The sequence below is a fragment of the Ctenopharyngodon idella genome, chromosome 6 (assembly GCF_019924925.1).
Source record: "Ctenopharyngodon idella isolate HZGC_01 chromosome 6, HZGC01, whole genome shotgun sequence".
Classification (NCBI taxonomy): Eukaryota; Metazoa; Chordata; class Actinopteri; order Cypriniformes; family Xenocyprididae; genus Ctenopharyngodon; species Ctenopharyngodon idella.
In genome coordinates, this window is record NC_067225.1 from 30,056,499 (window position 1) to 30,072,565 (window position 16,067).

Here is a 16,067-nt window from a genome sequence, read left to right on the forward strand (position 1 = left end):
GGAAAGCAAAAGTTTGGAGTCTGTAGGATTTTTTAATGTTTTTTTAAAGAAGTCTTTTATGCTTACCCGGGATGCATTTATTGGTTCAAAAATTATGGTAAAAACAGTAATGTAACAAGATTTCAATACAGTATGTTTCGTCCTTTTACGAGATGTTAATAACAATTGGTTTTGTTCCATTACAAGATTTTAGTGATGGTCGGTTTTTTTCCATTATAAGATTTCAATGACGGTTGTTTTTTGTTTTTTCGATACGAGATTTCAACGATTGTCGGTTTTGTTCTGTTACGAAATTTCAATGATGGTCGATTTTTTCCGGTTAGGAGATTTCAGTGATGGCCGGTTTTGTTCGATTACGAGATTTCAATGACGGTCAGTTTTTTTCCCTCACGAAATTTCAATGACAGTCAGTTTTGTTTTGTTACGAAATTTCAATGATGGCCGGTTTTGTTCGGTTACGAAATCTCGATGACAGTTTTTTTCCCTCACGAAATTTCAACGACAGTTTTGTTTTGTTACGAGATTTCAAAGGTCGGTTTTGTTTGGGTTGATTTCAAATATCAACAATGTCCAACAGCGTAGTTCAAATACCACTTACTGCACCTTTAATGACAGTTGGTTTTGTTCCATTACGAGATTTCAGTGATTGTCGGTTTTGAATGGTTATGAGATCTCAATGACGGTAGGTTTTCAGTGTCAGTCAGTTTTTTTCTGTTATGAGATTTCAAAAACAGTCGGTTTTGTTTCGTTACGAGCTTTCAGTGACGGTCGGTTTTATTCGGTTACAAAATTTCAATGACGTCTGTTTTGTTTTGTTATGCGATTTCAATGCTGGTCGGTTTTGTTTGGTTATGATATCTCAATGACGGTAGGTTTTCAGTCTCAGTCAGTTTTGTTCTGTTATGAGATTTCAAAGATGGTCGGTTTTGTTACTTTGTTCTTTTATGAAATTTCAAAGACAGTCGGTTTTGTTTTTTTTACAAGATTTTAACGATTGTCGGTTTTGTTTTGTTACGAAATCTCATTTATGGTCGGTTTTATTTCGTTACGAGATTTCACCGATTGTCGGTTTTGTTCGGTTACGCGATTTCAATGATTGTTGGTTTTGTTCTGTTATGAAACTGTTACAAGATTTTGGTGATAACCAGTTTTGTTCAATTACGAGAACCTTAAATGGATGCTGCCTTATTGGGAGAATAAAAACCCACCCTTCACCTTCCCCTAACCCTACCCAATAAACACTTTTAATATTATTAAACACTCATTCGCAGTTTATTTCCACTTTTAGAACATTATTTTGATTTTTATTGAAAATAAATGCGAACTCTGCAAAAGGCAGATTCGAACCCGCGTTGATCGCGTTAAAGGCCATGTCTGTGAACCTTACTTGCTACTGTTGCGCCACTGAAGATGTTGAACTCCATGAGTTTTTTTTTTTAAAACCTGAGTGGCCCAACCAGACATCGGTGGGCAGAGGTAGTGTAAATAGCGTTTGACAACAAAGGACGCTATTTTCACTTAGTGTAAATAGACACTCCGTTTTTATTTTTCAGATACCATATATTTTGACAATCAAATACAAGGATTATGCAAGGATTAGTGTTTACTACTACTGTTGTTGTTGTTGTTATTGTTATTGTTATTATTATTTTTATATTATTGTTGTTGTCATTATTATTATGCACAGGTTACAGACATACATTTAAAACATGGTGTGTATTGAAATCTTTTTGCGAAATTATTTAAAAAATATTTTGTAACAATATAAAATTAATAATTTTATTCAGTAAGGATGTGTTAAACTGATAACAAGTGATAGTAAAGGCTTATATTGTTAGAAAAGATTTCTGTTTTGAATAAATTCTGTTCTTTTTAACCTTTTATTCATCAATGAATCCTGAAAAAATTATCGCAGGTTCCAAAAGATATTAAGCAGCACAACTGTTTCCAACACTGATAATAAAACAGCTTTGCATCACAGAAATAAATAATATTTTAAAGTATATTAAAATAGAAAACCAATTTTTTTTAAATTGTAATAATATTTCACAATATTACTGTTTTTCTGTATTTTTGATCAAATAAATGCAGGCTTGATGGGCATATGAGACTTCTTTCAAAAACATAAAAAAATGGTAATGAAAAAAAAATAGAGTGCTTCCATGTAAATTGTAAGAACTAAACAAAGTACTATATTATTTGTGATGTTAAACTAACTAACTAACTACCTGTAATGTAGGGATTATTTTTTGCCCCAGGGTTACACCCCTTATTTTCTGGGGTTCATTTTAACCCTTTATTCAGTACAGTTTATGGCGACTGTACTGGGGCGTTGGGCAGTATGTGATGTGCTGTATGGACTATTTTACACCAGGGTTACACCCCTTATTTTCTGGGGTTTATGTTAACCCTTTATACAGTATAGCTTATTGCGACTGTACTGGGGCGTTAGGACCCACACAGGCAACAGGTTGATCAGACCCACTGGCCTTTCTAACACCTCTTCCTGTAGCTACCCAGTCTCCCAGAAGGTCTCCCATTCAGACATAGACCGGGCTCAACCCTGCTTAGCTTCAGTGGGTGTGCAGGTGAAAGCTTAAGGTTGACCGCTGCAGGCGGTCTATATATGGTTATATATTGATACAACATTTAGACATGAAGACAAAATAAGTAATTTGTAAAATTCAGAAAGTTGTGTTATTTCATGTGTTTTGTTCAATATTAATACAGGGGGAGATCTGTTAGTGTTTAATGTTATATTAATTTAGAATTGAAAATGTTTTTTGGTATGTCTGAGTTTTTGGGGTTACCATTGTGCTGAAGAGTAGAGCCTGTGGTTAGGATTAAATACTTACAAACATATGTTATTTATGTAAAAACATAAAAGGTTATGATTGGCTTTTTGCTGAATGGTTTAATAAATGCAGGTGTGCTTGTGCTATTGTTAACTAAATGTATAAAACGTATGTAATGTTAAAATTCACAACATATAAAAGGTATATTGCTGTGTGTATGTATTATTTATATCAGTGTTCTCAAATTCGAATTTTGGAGAGCCACAGCTCTGCACAGTTTTGTTCCAACCCTAATCAAACACACCTGATCCAGCAAATCAAGGTCTTCAGGACTTCTAGAAACTGTTTAGGGCAGAAACAAGAAACAAGATTTTTTCTTACCACATTGGCAGATAATTTTGCTTGTTTTAAGCAAAAACTCACTCCATTATGATTTTTCTTCCCCCCAGAATACAAGAAAAACATCATGTTATTTTATTTATCTTATCTACTTATTTAGTCTAGAAACAAGGCAAAAATACTAAATAAGAAAAGCATTTTTTTTTTACAGTATAATACATTTATGTTACAAACCCTATGTTACTGCAACATGAGATCACGCTATATCGCAGAAAAAAGAAAAAAAAAAGCCTCCTAATGTGAAACACAGAGACATCAAGAATCAGCACATGAATCTCAACAATGGTGACAATCAAAAGTGTCATGCCACAATGCATGCTGGGAAAAATAGTACAAAACTCACAGCATGCATCACAGCATGAATAAATTATGCAGCTGAATTGTCCTATTATTTTCTTTAATTCTATTCTATTTTTTGCCGTGGTTTTTGTACTGTCCTTTAGTGGCTTTTGTGATGTCCAGAGTTGATCTGATTGTCGGAATATTTTGTTGTCACCATTGTTGAGATTCATATGCTGATTGCTCATATTTGTGTTTGTCAGCCTAGTTTATTGTTTTCTGCTCATAGTTTTTATTTTCAATCTTTTCATTGATTTTTGTAACACAGTGTGGTCTCATGTTGTAGTAAAACAGGGTTTGTAATTCAGTTGTGTTAATAGTACAACACAATTATTATATTCAAGTGACATCAGTGATTCAGACTACTCCATGACAATTACAAAACCATCAATAGCTAAAAATCATCATCTGGTTTCATTTCTGCTTTCTTTGTTAGTGCAAATTTGTTTTACAAACACACTGTCACAGCAACCAGAGAAGACATTTCATTAGTGTTAATCAAACAATTGTGGAATCATGGAAAATAGTTGAATATACAGTATGTATTTTTCCTATATATATATATATATATAGCAACCATGCCTTAAATCCCTGGTAATAACACCAAATTTGGCACAAACCAAGTCAAAACCCATATCTATAGGAAAAATATATACTATTTATATATAGCAAAATTGCAATAGCCAGTGGTCGTAATGCATTTACAATGTATGGAAAGAGCAGGTTTGACATTTTGATAATATCTCTTGTGTTATTTTGTGTTCCATAGGGAAAAAGTCATAGGGAAATGTTTTGAGTGACAAAATAATTTTCATTGTCCAACTGAGCCATCGTACATGCTGCGAATTGGAGCTCCGTTCCCAGGTCTGTGGATACATGACGAAATTTTGTTAGTTCAATATATCAAATACATAAAACAAAAAAGCACTGGTTTGCATCTACTTAAAGAGCTTTTACTTTACTTTCTTGTCGCTCCTTCATGTAGTTACTTCCCAACTCTAAGATCACCCAACAACATTTCCTTTGTACAGCTCTGTACTGTTTGAGAGTCATTTTCAACCTTTTTTTCCACTTTCTCTCTCTCTCACCTTCAGTCTACTGTACATGTCTGTTTTGCCCCTTGTGGTCTCTCCTTTCCCAGCCTGCCTCAGTCTGCCACTCTCAGAAATCAATGGCGTCTGACTTTCTGAAATATCCCCTTCTCTCTGCTCTCCGTGTAGCTCTGTGAGCACAGGGCCATTTCTAAATCCGCTGACCTCCACTTGTATCAGAATCCACCACCATCTGCAAGGCCCGCAGCCTTCTCAGTCCTACAGTCGTGCGCAGCCTACCTCCGAGCGTCTCCAAACAGCCCTGACTCTCTGCCAAGAGCCTCCGCCAACACCAGAGCCTGACAGACAGGGGCACCTCCCGTCTCTCTGACCGCTTTCCCAGCTTTCAAGGTCGGAGAGAGAGGAAAAATCTCTGTACTTGACCCAAATTGGTCGCAATCTCGTGCCACTCAGTGTAATGTTGCCATTATGTGCCAAATGGGTAACCTTTACAGATTAAATGTGGAATTCCCAGTGGATGTCTGTTTCCTTGTTGCGAGCCCAGATTTAAAATTGAATTTGAAATGATTGACATTAACGGATTGGCAGAGTAAGGATTCCAAATTGTCTTACAAATGACTCTGAACAGATTGTCATTCATAAAGGCAGACTAATGTATTCTAATGTAATCTACTTTATCATGGCCTTAACTGTAATGTCTAAAATGCATTTTCATATTGCTTTTTCTAAATCTATTAAGTATTAAACTTTGGGGTGTAACTCCTCCTACATTCTTCTCCAGAGATGAATGATGCTTAAATCATAAGCTAGAATATTAAAAGTAATCAAGCACTCAGAACCCACTAGGATTGTGGCGACCATCACCACGTTTCCCTCAGAAAAGGTATAAATCGAACTGTTGTTATGATTTTGGTTACTGTACTGAATGACAGCTGATCTGATCATACTAACTCCATCATCACCGGGGCATTTACTCCATTTAACTCAGCCTGCAGGTTTGTGTTAATGTCACGACCATTAGTTAATCATGCTGGATAAGGTTGCAGTGTGTGCCAGCCAGCCCTGCCCTTGTCTGATGCCATCATGTCAAGTTATACAAAATATGAATGCAGAATACGAATCATAATATGTATATTTTACAGTGAATATAGTAAAAAATATAGTAAAAAGTATAATATTGTGAAATATTACTACAATTCAAAATAACTTTTATATTTGAATATAGATTAAAATGTAAAATATGCCTGTGATGGCAAAGTTGAATTTTTATTTTCACTACTCCAGGCTTCAGTGTCACATGATCCTTCAGAAATCATTCTAATATGCTGATTTGCTGCTCAAGAAACTTATCAATGTGGAAAACAGTTGTGCTGCTCAATATTTATATTGAAACAGTGAAACTTTTTTCAGGATTCTTTGATGAATAGTTCAAAAGAACAGACTTTACTGGAAATAGAAATCTGTTTTTTACATTATAAATGTTTTTCACTTTTAACACCAAACTCTTGAACCGTAGTGTATATATGTGTATATTACATGTCAGTGTTGGGGAAAGTTACTTTTAAAAGTAATGCATTACAATATTGTGTTAGCCCCCTAAAAAGCGTTACTTAGTTACTTTTTATGGAAAGTAATGCGTTACATTACTTAAATGTGTTACTTTTTGTCATCTGGGCTGGGCTGTTTGTTTGTTGGTTTGTTTTTATAACAACATATAAGTTCTACTTTAGGTAAATGTAAAGGCCCTTTCACACAGAAAGTGAAATGAATAAGCCTGTAGGAAATGCAAATTCACGCCTTTACAGTAGAGGGCGCAGTTCAAACAAACAAGCCTTTCAGCTGTGCTACCATTCTGGAATACAGAAGAATAGGATGCAGAAGTAAATGAGTAAATGTATGTTCACATTTAGTCTAGAGCTAGTCTAGAATACCCATCATGTTCACACAGCGCACACAACGCCTCTGCACTTACTCCCGATTTTTCTCAACATAAGGACAGGAGAACTGTGAGTCAATTCATGGGAAAACAAAGTAACTTGTGTTACTTATTTGAAAAAGTAATCTGATTACGTAACTCATGTTACATGTAATGCGTTACCCCCAACAATATTAAATGTAAACATCACTACATTCACATTTTTATGAAAGGGAAGCTGATCTTCCCATGCAGTCTTAAAGCAATTAATACTCTTGTTAAAGGTTCATTCAATTGTGGTTATTTAGTATATTTTTCTTCATCTGTTCAAGCCTGTAATCTATAATTAAAGCAAGATCAATCAAACGCAATTCCACATGTGATTTTCTATGAGATCAAAGCATCAATTTCTTGATTTTCCCAGCCTCCCCAAGCGCAGCAGTGCAGTCCAATCTTCTGACAACCTTGGGTGTGCTTTACTTTGAATGATACCGCTGGCAGCAGCTCTCCATAGGTTCCTCACATATACCACAGGTGTGAAAAAATAATGTTTATAAACAGTGTTAATAATTCATCGGTGCTGACCTGCCTCGCAATGGCCTTGCTGCGAGAGGGGGATTAATAATTTGTGGATGTGAGAGAAAAAGCCCGCCGGCAGACAGAACTGACTGACAGACGCTATGAAGTGATCGCTGCGTCAGACAGACCGGAGTACCGGACCACTGCAGCCTTCTAGCGATGGACCGACCACCATTACAGCACCGCCTGTGGCTGGAGCGCTGCATTTTTAACCTCTTGTAGTTTCTCAAACCAACTGAGAAACCCTTGGAATACGATTGTGTGTCTAAAACACTTTGCTTTTTTTTTTTCAGTATTTTTTTTTTTTTCAGTAAATAAAATTTGCAAAGTCTAAAGCCCAGGAACACAGTCCCAGATGAAAGATTGCCATCGTGAAACAATCGTGCCGATTTCTGTGATCGTGTAATCAGTGGTCCTATGTCATACAGTGAAGAGGTTCAAAGACTGCTGTTTTCCCGATCTTGCGACCAGTCTTGCGACGATAGCCTACGATTATTTTCTGACAGTGTCAGAAATTCAGCATGATCATCTCACAGTGTGTTTGCTGCTCTGACCTACGTCTACTGACCAGCCAATAAAAATGCGACATGAAATCAAAGGGACATAACACTTAAAACTGCTTACCTCAAGCTCTTTTCCATTCTTCTTTGGCAGCTTCCTTTTTTTTCATTACACATAAAAACTACAACTGCCAAAGTGTGATTCAACATAGTGTTTTGTTTACCAGTAACGCATGCTGATGACGTTTTATTCTTCTATAGAAACTTGCATCGTAGCCTACGAGTCAACAGGTGTCATGATCGTACAGTCTACATGCATGTCATACCCAAGTTTAGTAGATCCATGTCATACAGTGTGATAAAGTAATGATCTTAAAGGATTGCCAAAATCGTGCAGTGTATCCCGGGCTTTAAAGGGAAGTAGCTATGTGAGTTTGAGCTTGGCCTACATCATGGCCTACATCATTTCCCTTAAAGGGATAGTTCACCCAAAAATGTCAATTCTGTCATCATTTACTCACCATCAAGTTGTTCCAAACAAATCCAAAACAGTTGATCAACCCCATTGACTTCCATAGTATTTATTTTTTATTTTTTTCCATACTATGGAAGTCAATGGGGTTTTGTTACCGACATTCTTCAAAATATCTTCTTTTGTGTTCAGCAGAAGGTTCATACAGGTTTGGAACTACTTGAGGGTGAGTAAATGATAGAATTTTCATTTTGTAATGAACTATCCCTTTAATTTAAGTCATTATTCAATGAAAATCATGATTGAATTAATTTTTTATGGTACCTTTTTGTCCTTTTCATGGCTTTTGGTAGCCACCACTCCCAATGCACTTTTGTTGTAAATTGCAGTGAGTTTTTTTTATTTTTTTATTTTTTAAGGAGTGAGCTCTTGCTTTAATTTGAATCAAGATGTGCTTGTTAGTCTTGCTGCAGTGAAATTAGAATTTAAGCATAGCACGCACTTCTTTTTTTAAGAAGAATCTTTTACCTCTTCATTTTAACGAGTAACGCTTTTCCAGCTCATGAAGGAGCATAATTGCTGTGTTGTGTGTGAAATAGCCAGAACAGTTATAATGGTTAGTCCTCAACACAGAGAACACTTCACCTATTAGCCCACACAACAGGCTAACAACACACTGATGTTTATTCAAGGATTACATCTCTTTACTGTGGCCGGAAACAAATTTGGTACACATGCTCTTTTTTCATTCCAGTCAAAATTACTTTTTTTTTTAAGAAAAACAGCCCCTGCTGAGTCTTGTGGAAAATTACTTTGGTGTGAAAATTACCCATACAGTAGGTATATCTTATATTAGCTAGTGCTAATCATTCAAGTACAGTGGCTTTGTGCACACGCTGCCCATGAGTTTAGGTAATTGTTGGGAACGCTGTAGTTTGCTACAGTTTACTATAAGGTTACCACTGTGGTGAACAGTAGAGCCTGTGGTTAGGTTTATTGATGTCCGTTCCATAAATGAAAGAATCTTTTGTACAGGTTCTTTTTAGTGAATTGTTTGAGTCTTGTTCAGCAAATTGGGCTGAGCTGTCTGAAACAGTTCATAGCTCAAACCAATACAGATCTGCAAATTATGTAATTGAAAGTCATTTTTGATGTGTTAGATAATTATTCCAACTCAAAATGAGCCAATGTCTCAAAGTATATGATCTTATGGGGCCGGTTTTCACCATCTCATTCTGCACTCTGGTTAGCCTCACTGAGAACAGTCTTTTGGAGATACACGACATGCTGAGAACTGCCTGCCGATGATTCATAAAGAGGGCAAAATGTATGTTCATGATGTCTTTTGCTGAAAAGCATGTTTGGAAATATAACAGTGATCCAATGGCAGTAGTTCTCGAGTCAACAGCAGTGCAATGATATAAGTTCTCTCTTGAGTCAAGAGTCGGTTAATGGTTATAAGTAATGAGTAAATGAGTCACCAGTATACTGAACTGAGGAAACGGTTCGCAAAAAATGTCTGCCAAAAATGATGAGCTGTTGATACAGCATGTGGAAACCGAGCAGTTTAAAGAAGGAGAAATTAAGCAATTTTATGTAAAAAGCTGAGTTGATCAAGACTAGTTTATTCATTTCATATGCCTTAGACTTGTAAAACGTCTTTACATAATCATTGGGTGCTTTAATTATAGAATTGTGTAGATGTGATGTTGTTATGATTACAAAAACAAACCAGTTCAATGAAACGAACTGGGGTGTGTTTCCTGTACAACGACATAACTCACTGCTTTACTACCATAGTATGATGCACTGTTGAACAAATCAATTAGCTAATCACGACTGTTTCCTGAAACCGTATTGTCTCAAACCTGTCGTTCAGCCAAGTTGGTGAATGATGTCACGCAGGTGGCAGTAATAACTTCTTTAAATGAATCCGTTTGAGATTGAATTAATGCTAGATTTTTTGCTATAAACTACAGACATGGCATCTGAGGACTAATTCCCATTTTTCTCAGTTATTTTACTTTATTTCCAGATTCAATCATAGGATCATTCTTATGTACTAGAGCACGTACACACATGCGCGCTCTTCAAAAACGGTGCTTAAAATCTCTTGACAAACTAAAATATGTAAATGACATTTGTATATATTGGAAATAAAAGATATACATTGTGCTTATTGTCAGCTTGTTTATTTTGCTCAAAATAATGATTTTTTAAATCCACAATGTCATACAAACAAGAAACTATCCTTCTAACCACAGCTGGAGAACTATCACTCCAACCACACAAGTTTGCAAATGTTCACTTGAACTGTGGTTTCAGGAAACACCAAATCATTGAATTACGTTAGTAATGATACAACTTGCAATGTTAATTGGTTAACAATGCTTTTGGGAAATGCACCTCTGTCTGATAAAACTAGCTTGAGGAAGGAAAAAAAAAAATTCTCTACATTAACTAGATTGAGAAGAAAAAAACAAAACAAAAAAACAAACAAACAAACAAACAAAGAGTCTTAGTAAAGCTGCATGTATGAAACATGCTATGAACATTTCACGGTTTTCAAATCCTGATAAGTGCATCCTCAGCGTAACCACAGGCTCTACTGTTCACTACAATGGTAACTTTCAACACTGCAACAACAGAAGCCCCTTTAAATCTATAGCATAACAGAAGATCTACATCTGGAAAGCTACGGGCAAGACGTATATGGTGTGCTTGAGGAGACCTGCTGCACAAGCCAGCAGCTAACCTGAAGCTTTCGCCTGTACACCCAGTAAAGCTAAGCAGGCTTGAGCCTGGTTAGTACCTGGATGGGAGAGCTCCTGGGAAAACTAGGTTACTGCTGGAAGAGGTGTTAAACTTGCGATAGATGTGAAACTCGCGATAGCCAACGAGAGCGAGCAAGTTTCACCAACCAGATGTTGCGTGCTTCTATAGCTGAAACTTGACGGCCAGAAACAAGCCACAAAAATGGAGTATTGAGAAAAAAAGATGATGATTGAAACTGCTCTTATGTCTGTGGTCTCCCACAATTTTAAAATTGGTTAAGATTTGAAAATTTTCTAGTGTCCCAGGCCTTAGATGAAATCAACCGAAGATCTCAGCAGAGGATGATTAAACAACTCCACAAACAGCATTACCAGTTTCACTTATTACTGACCAGTTTGACTTTATTTCTCTCATACATCTACAGAAGTTTTTCTTGAGATTATTGAGGTTTAAATGTTGATGTTTTATTGAAAATGTTTCATTTGAAGTCACCATTATCGAGATCAGTGGTTGCTTTTAGTTGGGCTCTTGACCCTTGACCATATGTTTTTTTTTTTTCTTTTTTCCTGGCTGCTGTAACTGAGTGTTTGTAAGACACTTGTTATGGAGAAAAAAAGCTAAAAGAAATTGTGACCAGGTGTTGTTGGTTATGTTTGGATAAAGACATAGTTATCACATAGCGAGCTGAACCCTGGTCTTCAAAGTCTGATCTTTGATTATATGATTGTGTTAGTTTTGTATTATCGATTATAATAACCCTGATATTTTACAACATCTCTGACACTGTTAAAATAATTTAAAGGACTTTTAAAGGTTATTTTGAAAAACAAATTCAAACTATTTCAGCATTTAAACACAGACATCAAGAATCAGCATATGAATCTCAACAATGGTGACAATCAACATAAAGCCTATTGCAGTGCATGCTGGGTACAACCAAACAAACTCATCCATGGCTCCCAGCATGCATTGTGGCGTGAATAAATTATGCAGCTGAATTATCATACTATTTTATTTTATTCTTACTTTTTGCTTTTATTTTTTGTTGTTTTTTGTTTTTTTTTTGTGACTTTTTAGTATCTTGTTTTGTGATGTTCAGAGTTGATCTATGTTATTGATTGTTACTATAGTGAATGATAGTGTGATTTCAGACACAGTCTCTGAGTGTCGACTCTGAGCACTGTTAATATACAGTATTTTGCTGTAGACTATATTGTCCAGACAATGAAAAACAGTTTTACAGTGTATATACAAATAAAATTGCTAGTAAAGTACTGTAGATTTTATAAGTTTTTGCAATTGTACTGTAAAAAAAAAAAAAGCCTTGTTTTTACTGAGTTTACAGTATTGGAAAACACAAAAATTACTGTAAACAAACATCATACTGTATTTCTAGTGCATATGTACTATGAAGGCACCCAGCATGCAATGCAGCACAGCAGTAGAGTTCTTTTGATACATGTTGGTTTTATCTGTGCTGCTGAACTTGTTTTCACATTTAACAGTTTATGTTGCTGGTTTATGTCGCATGTTCGTTTTTTTTTTTTTTTTTTTTTTTGGTTTGTTTTTTTAATGTATTTGTTGAGTGTCACCATTTGACTTGGCTTGACCAGGTCCATTAGGTCTAAGATCCCAAGCAAAGGAAACATTAATCACAATTATGGTGACTTCAAAACTGTGCCAGAAAGTCCAGGGCCACTTTTTAGTCCCAGTCCGCCCCTGGGGAAACTGATTTGTAAACAATTAGTTACTTATTAGTTTCAGTAAGATGTAATTAAAATAGAAAACAGGAGTAAAAATTAGAAAGATGTTGTGCTGTTTTCTATCAGATATCCTCTGCTTATATACTGTATATGACATCAAAGGTTATTTCTGTACTTGGCAGTCTGGAGTGGATCTCAGAAGACTCGTATGCCTTTATGAGTCTCTGTTGTAGTCTGGGTCTTGACTACTTAAAGAAGCACCTTCACCCTTCAGAGTTCTTGTTGTCTTTGATGTCGGTCCTGTTCATGTGGGCAGAGGAGATGAACACAGTCTACTGAGCGCATGGCCCATGCAATGGCCTTTTGTCTATCAGAACTATCAAAATCATTTTCTATCAGCTTTTTTTTTTTTTTTTTTAATTTTTTTACATCTTGACTTTCTTTTTAATAGTACATTATATGCAGTATGCGAATGTTTTAAACAGTATCGTTTTAATGTAGTCATATGACCTCACTGCATTGTGTATTACGTGTTCAGTCTATGGGCACGTAGTGTTTCTTTACAGTCTATGGCCTGGCATCATAATACAGCATTTTTTGTCAGTTTCGCAGATCCGTGTGAACGGGGATCATTTTGACAATGTTGTCGTCTGTATGCGGAATGCAAAGGAAAAACTTTTTCATTTTTAGTACATAATTGTCCTGTAAACGGACCCTAAATGTTAAAAATCTTGTTGGATTTTGCATCCAGTTCATGCAATGCATTGGAAATGGAAGGTCAAGTCGAGTGCCTTGCATTGTGGGATACAGCATCCCATCTATTTTAAATGAAATGATTAAACGAAATAAAATCCTCCCATGTGTGTAAAATTTTCAGACACAGATGGCACTGTTTCCGCAGAATGACCCCATAACAGTTTAGTTTCCACAGTGTCCGATTGTAAAGTGCTGCAGATGTTCAGCTGTCATTATTGGAGACTGAGGGATAGTAAACCAGAAACAGAACTTCAGCGCTGGAGGAAAGTTGCTGTTCAACATTTTGGTCCCTTTATTTATGTTATCACAATTCCAAGCAACAGAACCACCATGGTCATGAAATCACCAGCTCTACATACCACTTTGCTAGACAAATAATTGATAAATAATCATTGAAAAAAAAATTAAAATTAAAAATACACATAGTGGTCAAACAAAAAGCAGGCAGTGAATTCAATAAAATTAAAAAAGATTAAAAAAAAAAAAAAAAAAAAAAGTGCCATTGCCTTTGTTTTCAGTGAAACATTCATATATTCTTCTGCAAAATACATTTCAGCATTTCAGAAACAAATATCACAGTCAAGTCACAGTTTTCGTGCAAAACTCTTGGATTTACAGTTAAATTCACTTGCTTTTTATCACACTGAAAACATGTAGATGCAGAGTTTCGGAAAGCTTGAGGAGAAAAGCTTCTCAACCAAATTCTGGTTTAGAAAAAAAGTTGTTGTGTTCAGTTGCCAGCTGTTTATTAGTCAAAATGGAGCTACACAATGTTCCTGATATGCATCTTGTCTATGGTTTGGTGGCAGTCCTTCAGTTTAATGTGAGAGTATGGCACTTCAAATCAAATGATGCAACAGGATTTACAAATACTGTAGATACAAATAAATGGGGGTGAATCTCACAAAAAAGTTCCAGGACATATTTTACAAAAAAAAAAAAAAAAAAGTACATGATTTTATATAAATTCTTGTTTTTTTTTTTTTTTCCCCTTCCATAAAGCAAATTTTTAAGTCTTTATTTTTTTTATTTTTGACAATGTGATTTTTTTTTTTTTGGCCTTCCAGTAGACAATTAACAATTAGGCAATTAATGGTCCTAAAATAGCCTCTATTTTCTTGATTCTAAATATAATTTCTTATTATATATACAGTAGTATATCATTATTTGTGAGATTCACCCTTGGAGGTAACAGACATAAAGTGCAAATGACAAACAGAAAATACTTTAGATACATTTTTAATCTTTAACGTTCACTGCCTACTAGAAACCAAAATGGCAACATCTAGTTTTAGTAGAATAAACACTAAAAGAAAAGACAGAAACGGCAATAGAACAAATATTACCCAAAACTTTCCAACTTTCGAAAATCTTTACGCTGGTCTGTAGGCGAGCGGCGTACGTGTGTGAGAAAGCAGGCAGAGTGAAAACGCACCAAAGGGAGGAACCACGAAAATCATCAGAATAACAAAAATATCCGTCCTCACGTTTCTCTGCAAATTTGCTTAAGCTTTGTTTTATTTATTTATTATTTTTTGAATTTTCTTTAAATCTGTACAGAGCTCAGGGAAAGTCTATTTGGTTGATCCCAGCTGGCATGTAGAAAGAAGCTTTTTTTCACCGTTGTTCTTTACATTGATGGGTAACATTCAAGGCGTATAGCTAAAAAGGAAAAGGACTGTACAAGATCACTTCACGGTCCAGGATACACGCTCTGATGCTGGACATTGACAGAAGAAGAAAGAAATGGCAAATCATGTTTTGTTTTATTTATACAGTATTTTACAGTGAAGGGTTGAACTTTAGTTTCCTGTTCTCATCACAGAAGCTCAGAGGAAAGACTGAACAATGAGTTTGTGATGAGATGAGATGTCATTCTGAGGAAGAAGAGAAGATTGCTTTGCTTGTTTTTCCCTCTTCTTCACCTTTCGTATGTTCAGAAGGCATTCAAGCTCTCCAGAGCCACCTCGTAACAGAATTTGTACTGCTCCTACACAAAAACAGAAGCGATAGCAAACTGTCATTAGCAGTTCAAAGGCAGACGACGCTCAAGGGACATTTTCCCTATAACCCCTGCATTAATAATGCAGTATGATCATTATACGGTCACTTTTATTAGAGCAAAAACATCTGCTTATAATGGGGAAACAGGGTCAGCAGCCATACCTAGTTAATACATTATATATATATATATATATATATAAAGAAGAAATTAAAGAAGAAATAAAAATATATATAAAGAAGAAATAAATTATTTAAAATTCAAAATAAATTCGTTTTAAAAAATGTATTAAAAATACTATTTTTTTAAAGCGAGTATAAATAACAAATAAACACAACAGAAAATTCTATGAATTTCTATTTATAAAGATTAGTTTCTTTTCGAGGCCCGGAAATCTCCCTCTTACTTCCAGGTTTTTAATGGCCAAGAGTAACCTGATGTTCTATTTTTGTCCAGGATCATATCAGATGCACAGCTGTGGAATTGTTCAGTTTTCTCCAGCTGAGCGAGATGTTTCAAGTGCAATCAGTGGAAAGGTACAGGACAGATGTCTAACTGCGCCTGCAACGGCCTCCAATTGGATGCAAGACGTTCTTTCAGAATTGCAGAAAGTGCAGCTGTCTGTCTCAGGGGTTTGAGGTGAACCAATAATTACACTCTTTTTCTGCCTCAGAGCGATGAAGAGCAGCAGATACGTACGCTGAGGGCACTCGAGGAACTGTTGCTTCAAGTGGAACAAATTTCCTGAGATAACTGACTATCCGTATATGTAACCAGACC

At 35.7% G+C, this 16,067-nt stretch overlaps 1 protein-coding gene across 1 annotated transcript in view; it reads right to left on the reverse strand.

The window, feature by feature from the left end:
- Window positions 1-13,553: 13,553 nt before the first annotated feature.
- The window catches only part of ptprt (protein tyrosine phosphatase receptor type T), a 243,250-nt gene continuing 240,736 nt past the window's right edge, over window positions 13,554-16,067 (reverse strand). Inside the window, exon 33 of the mRNA XM_051897436.1 lies at window positions 13,554-15,275. Coding sequence (XP_051753396.1) covers window positions 15,222-15,275 — 54 coding nt within the window. The 3' untranslated portion in view covers window positions 13,554-15,221. The remainder of the gene's footprint in view (window positions 15,276-16,067) is intronic.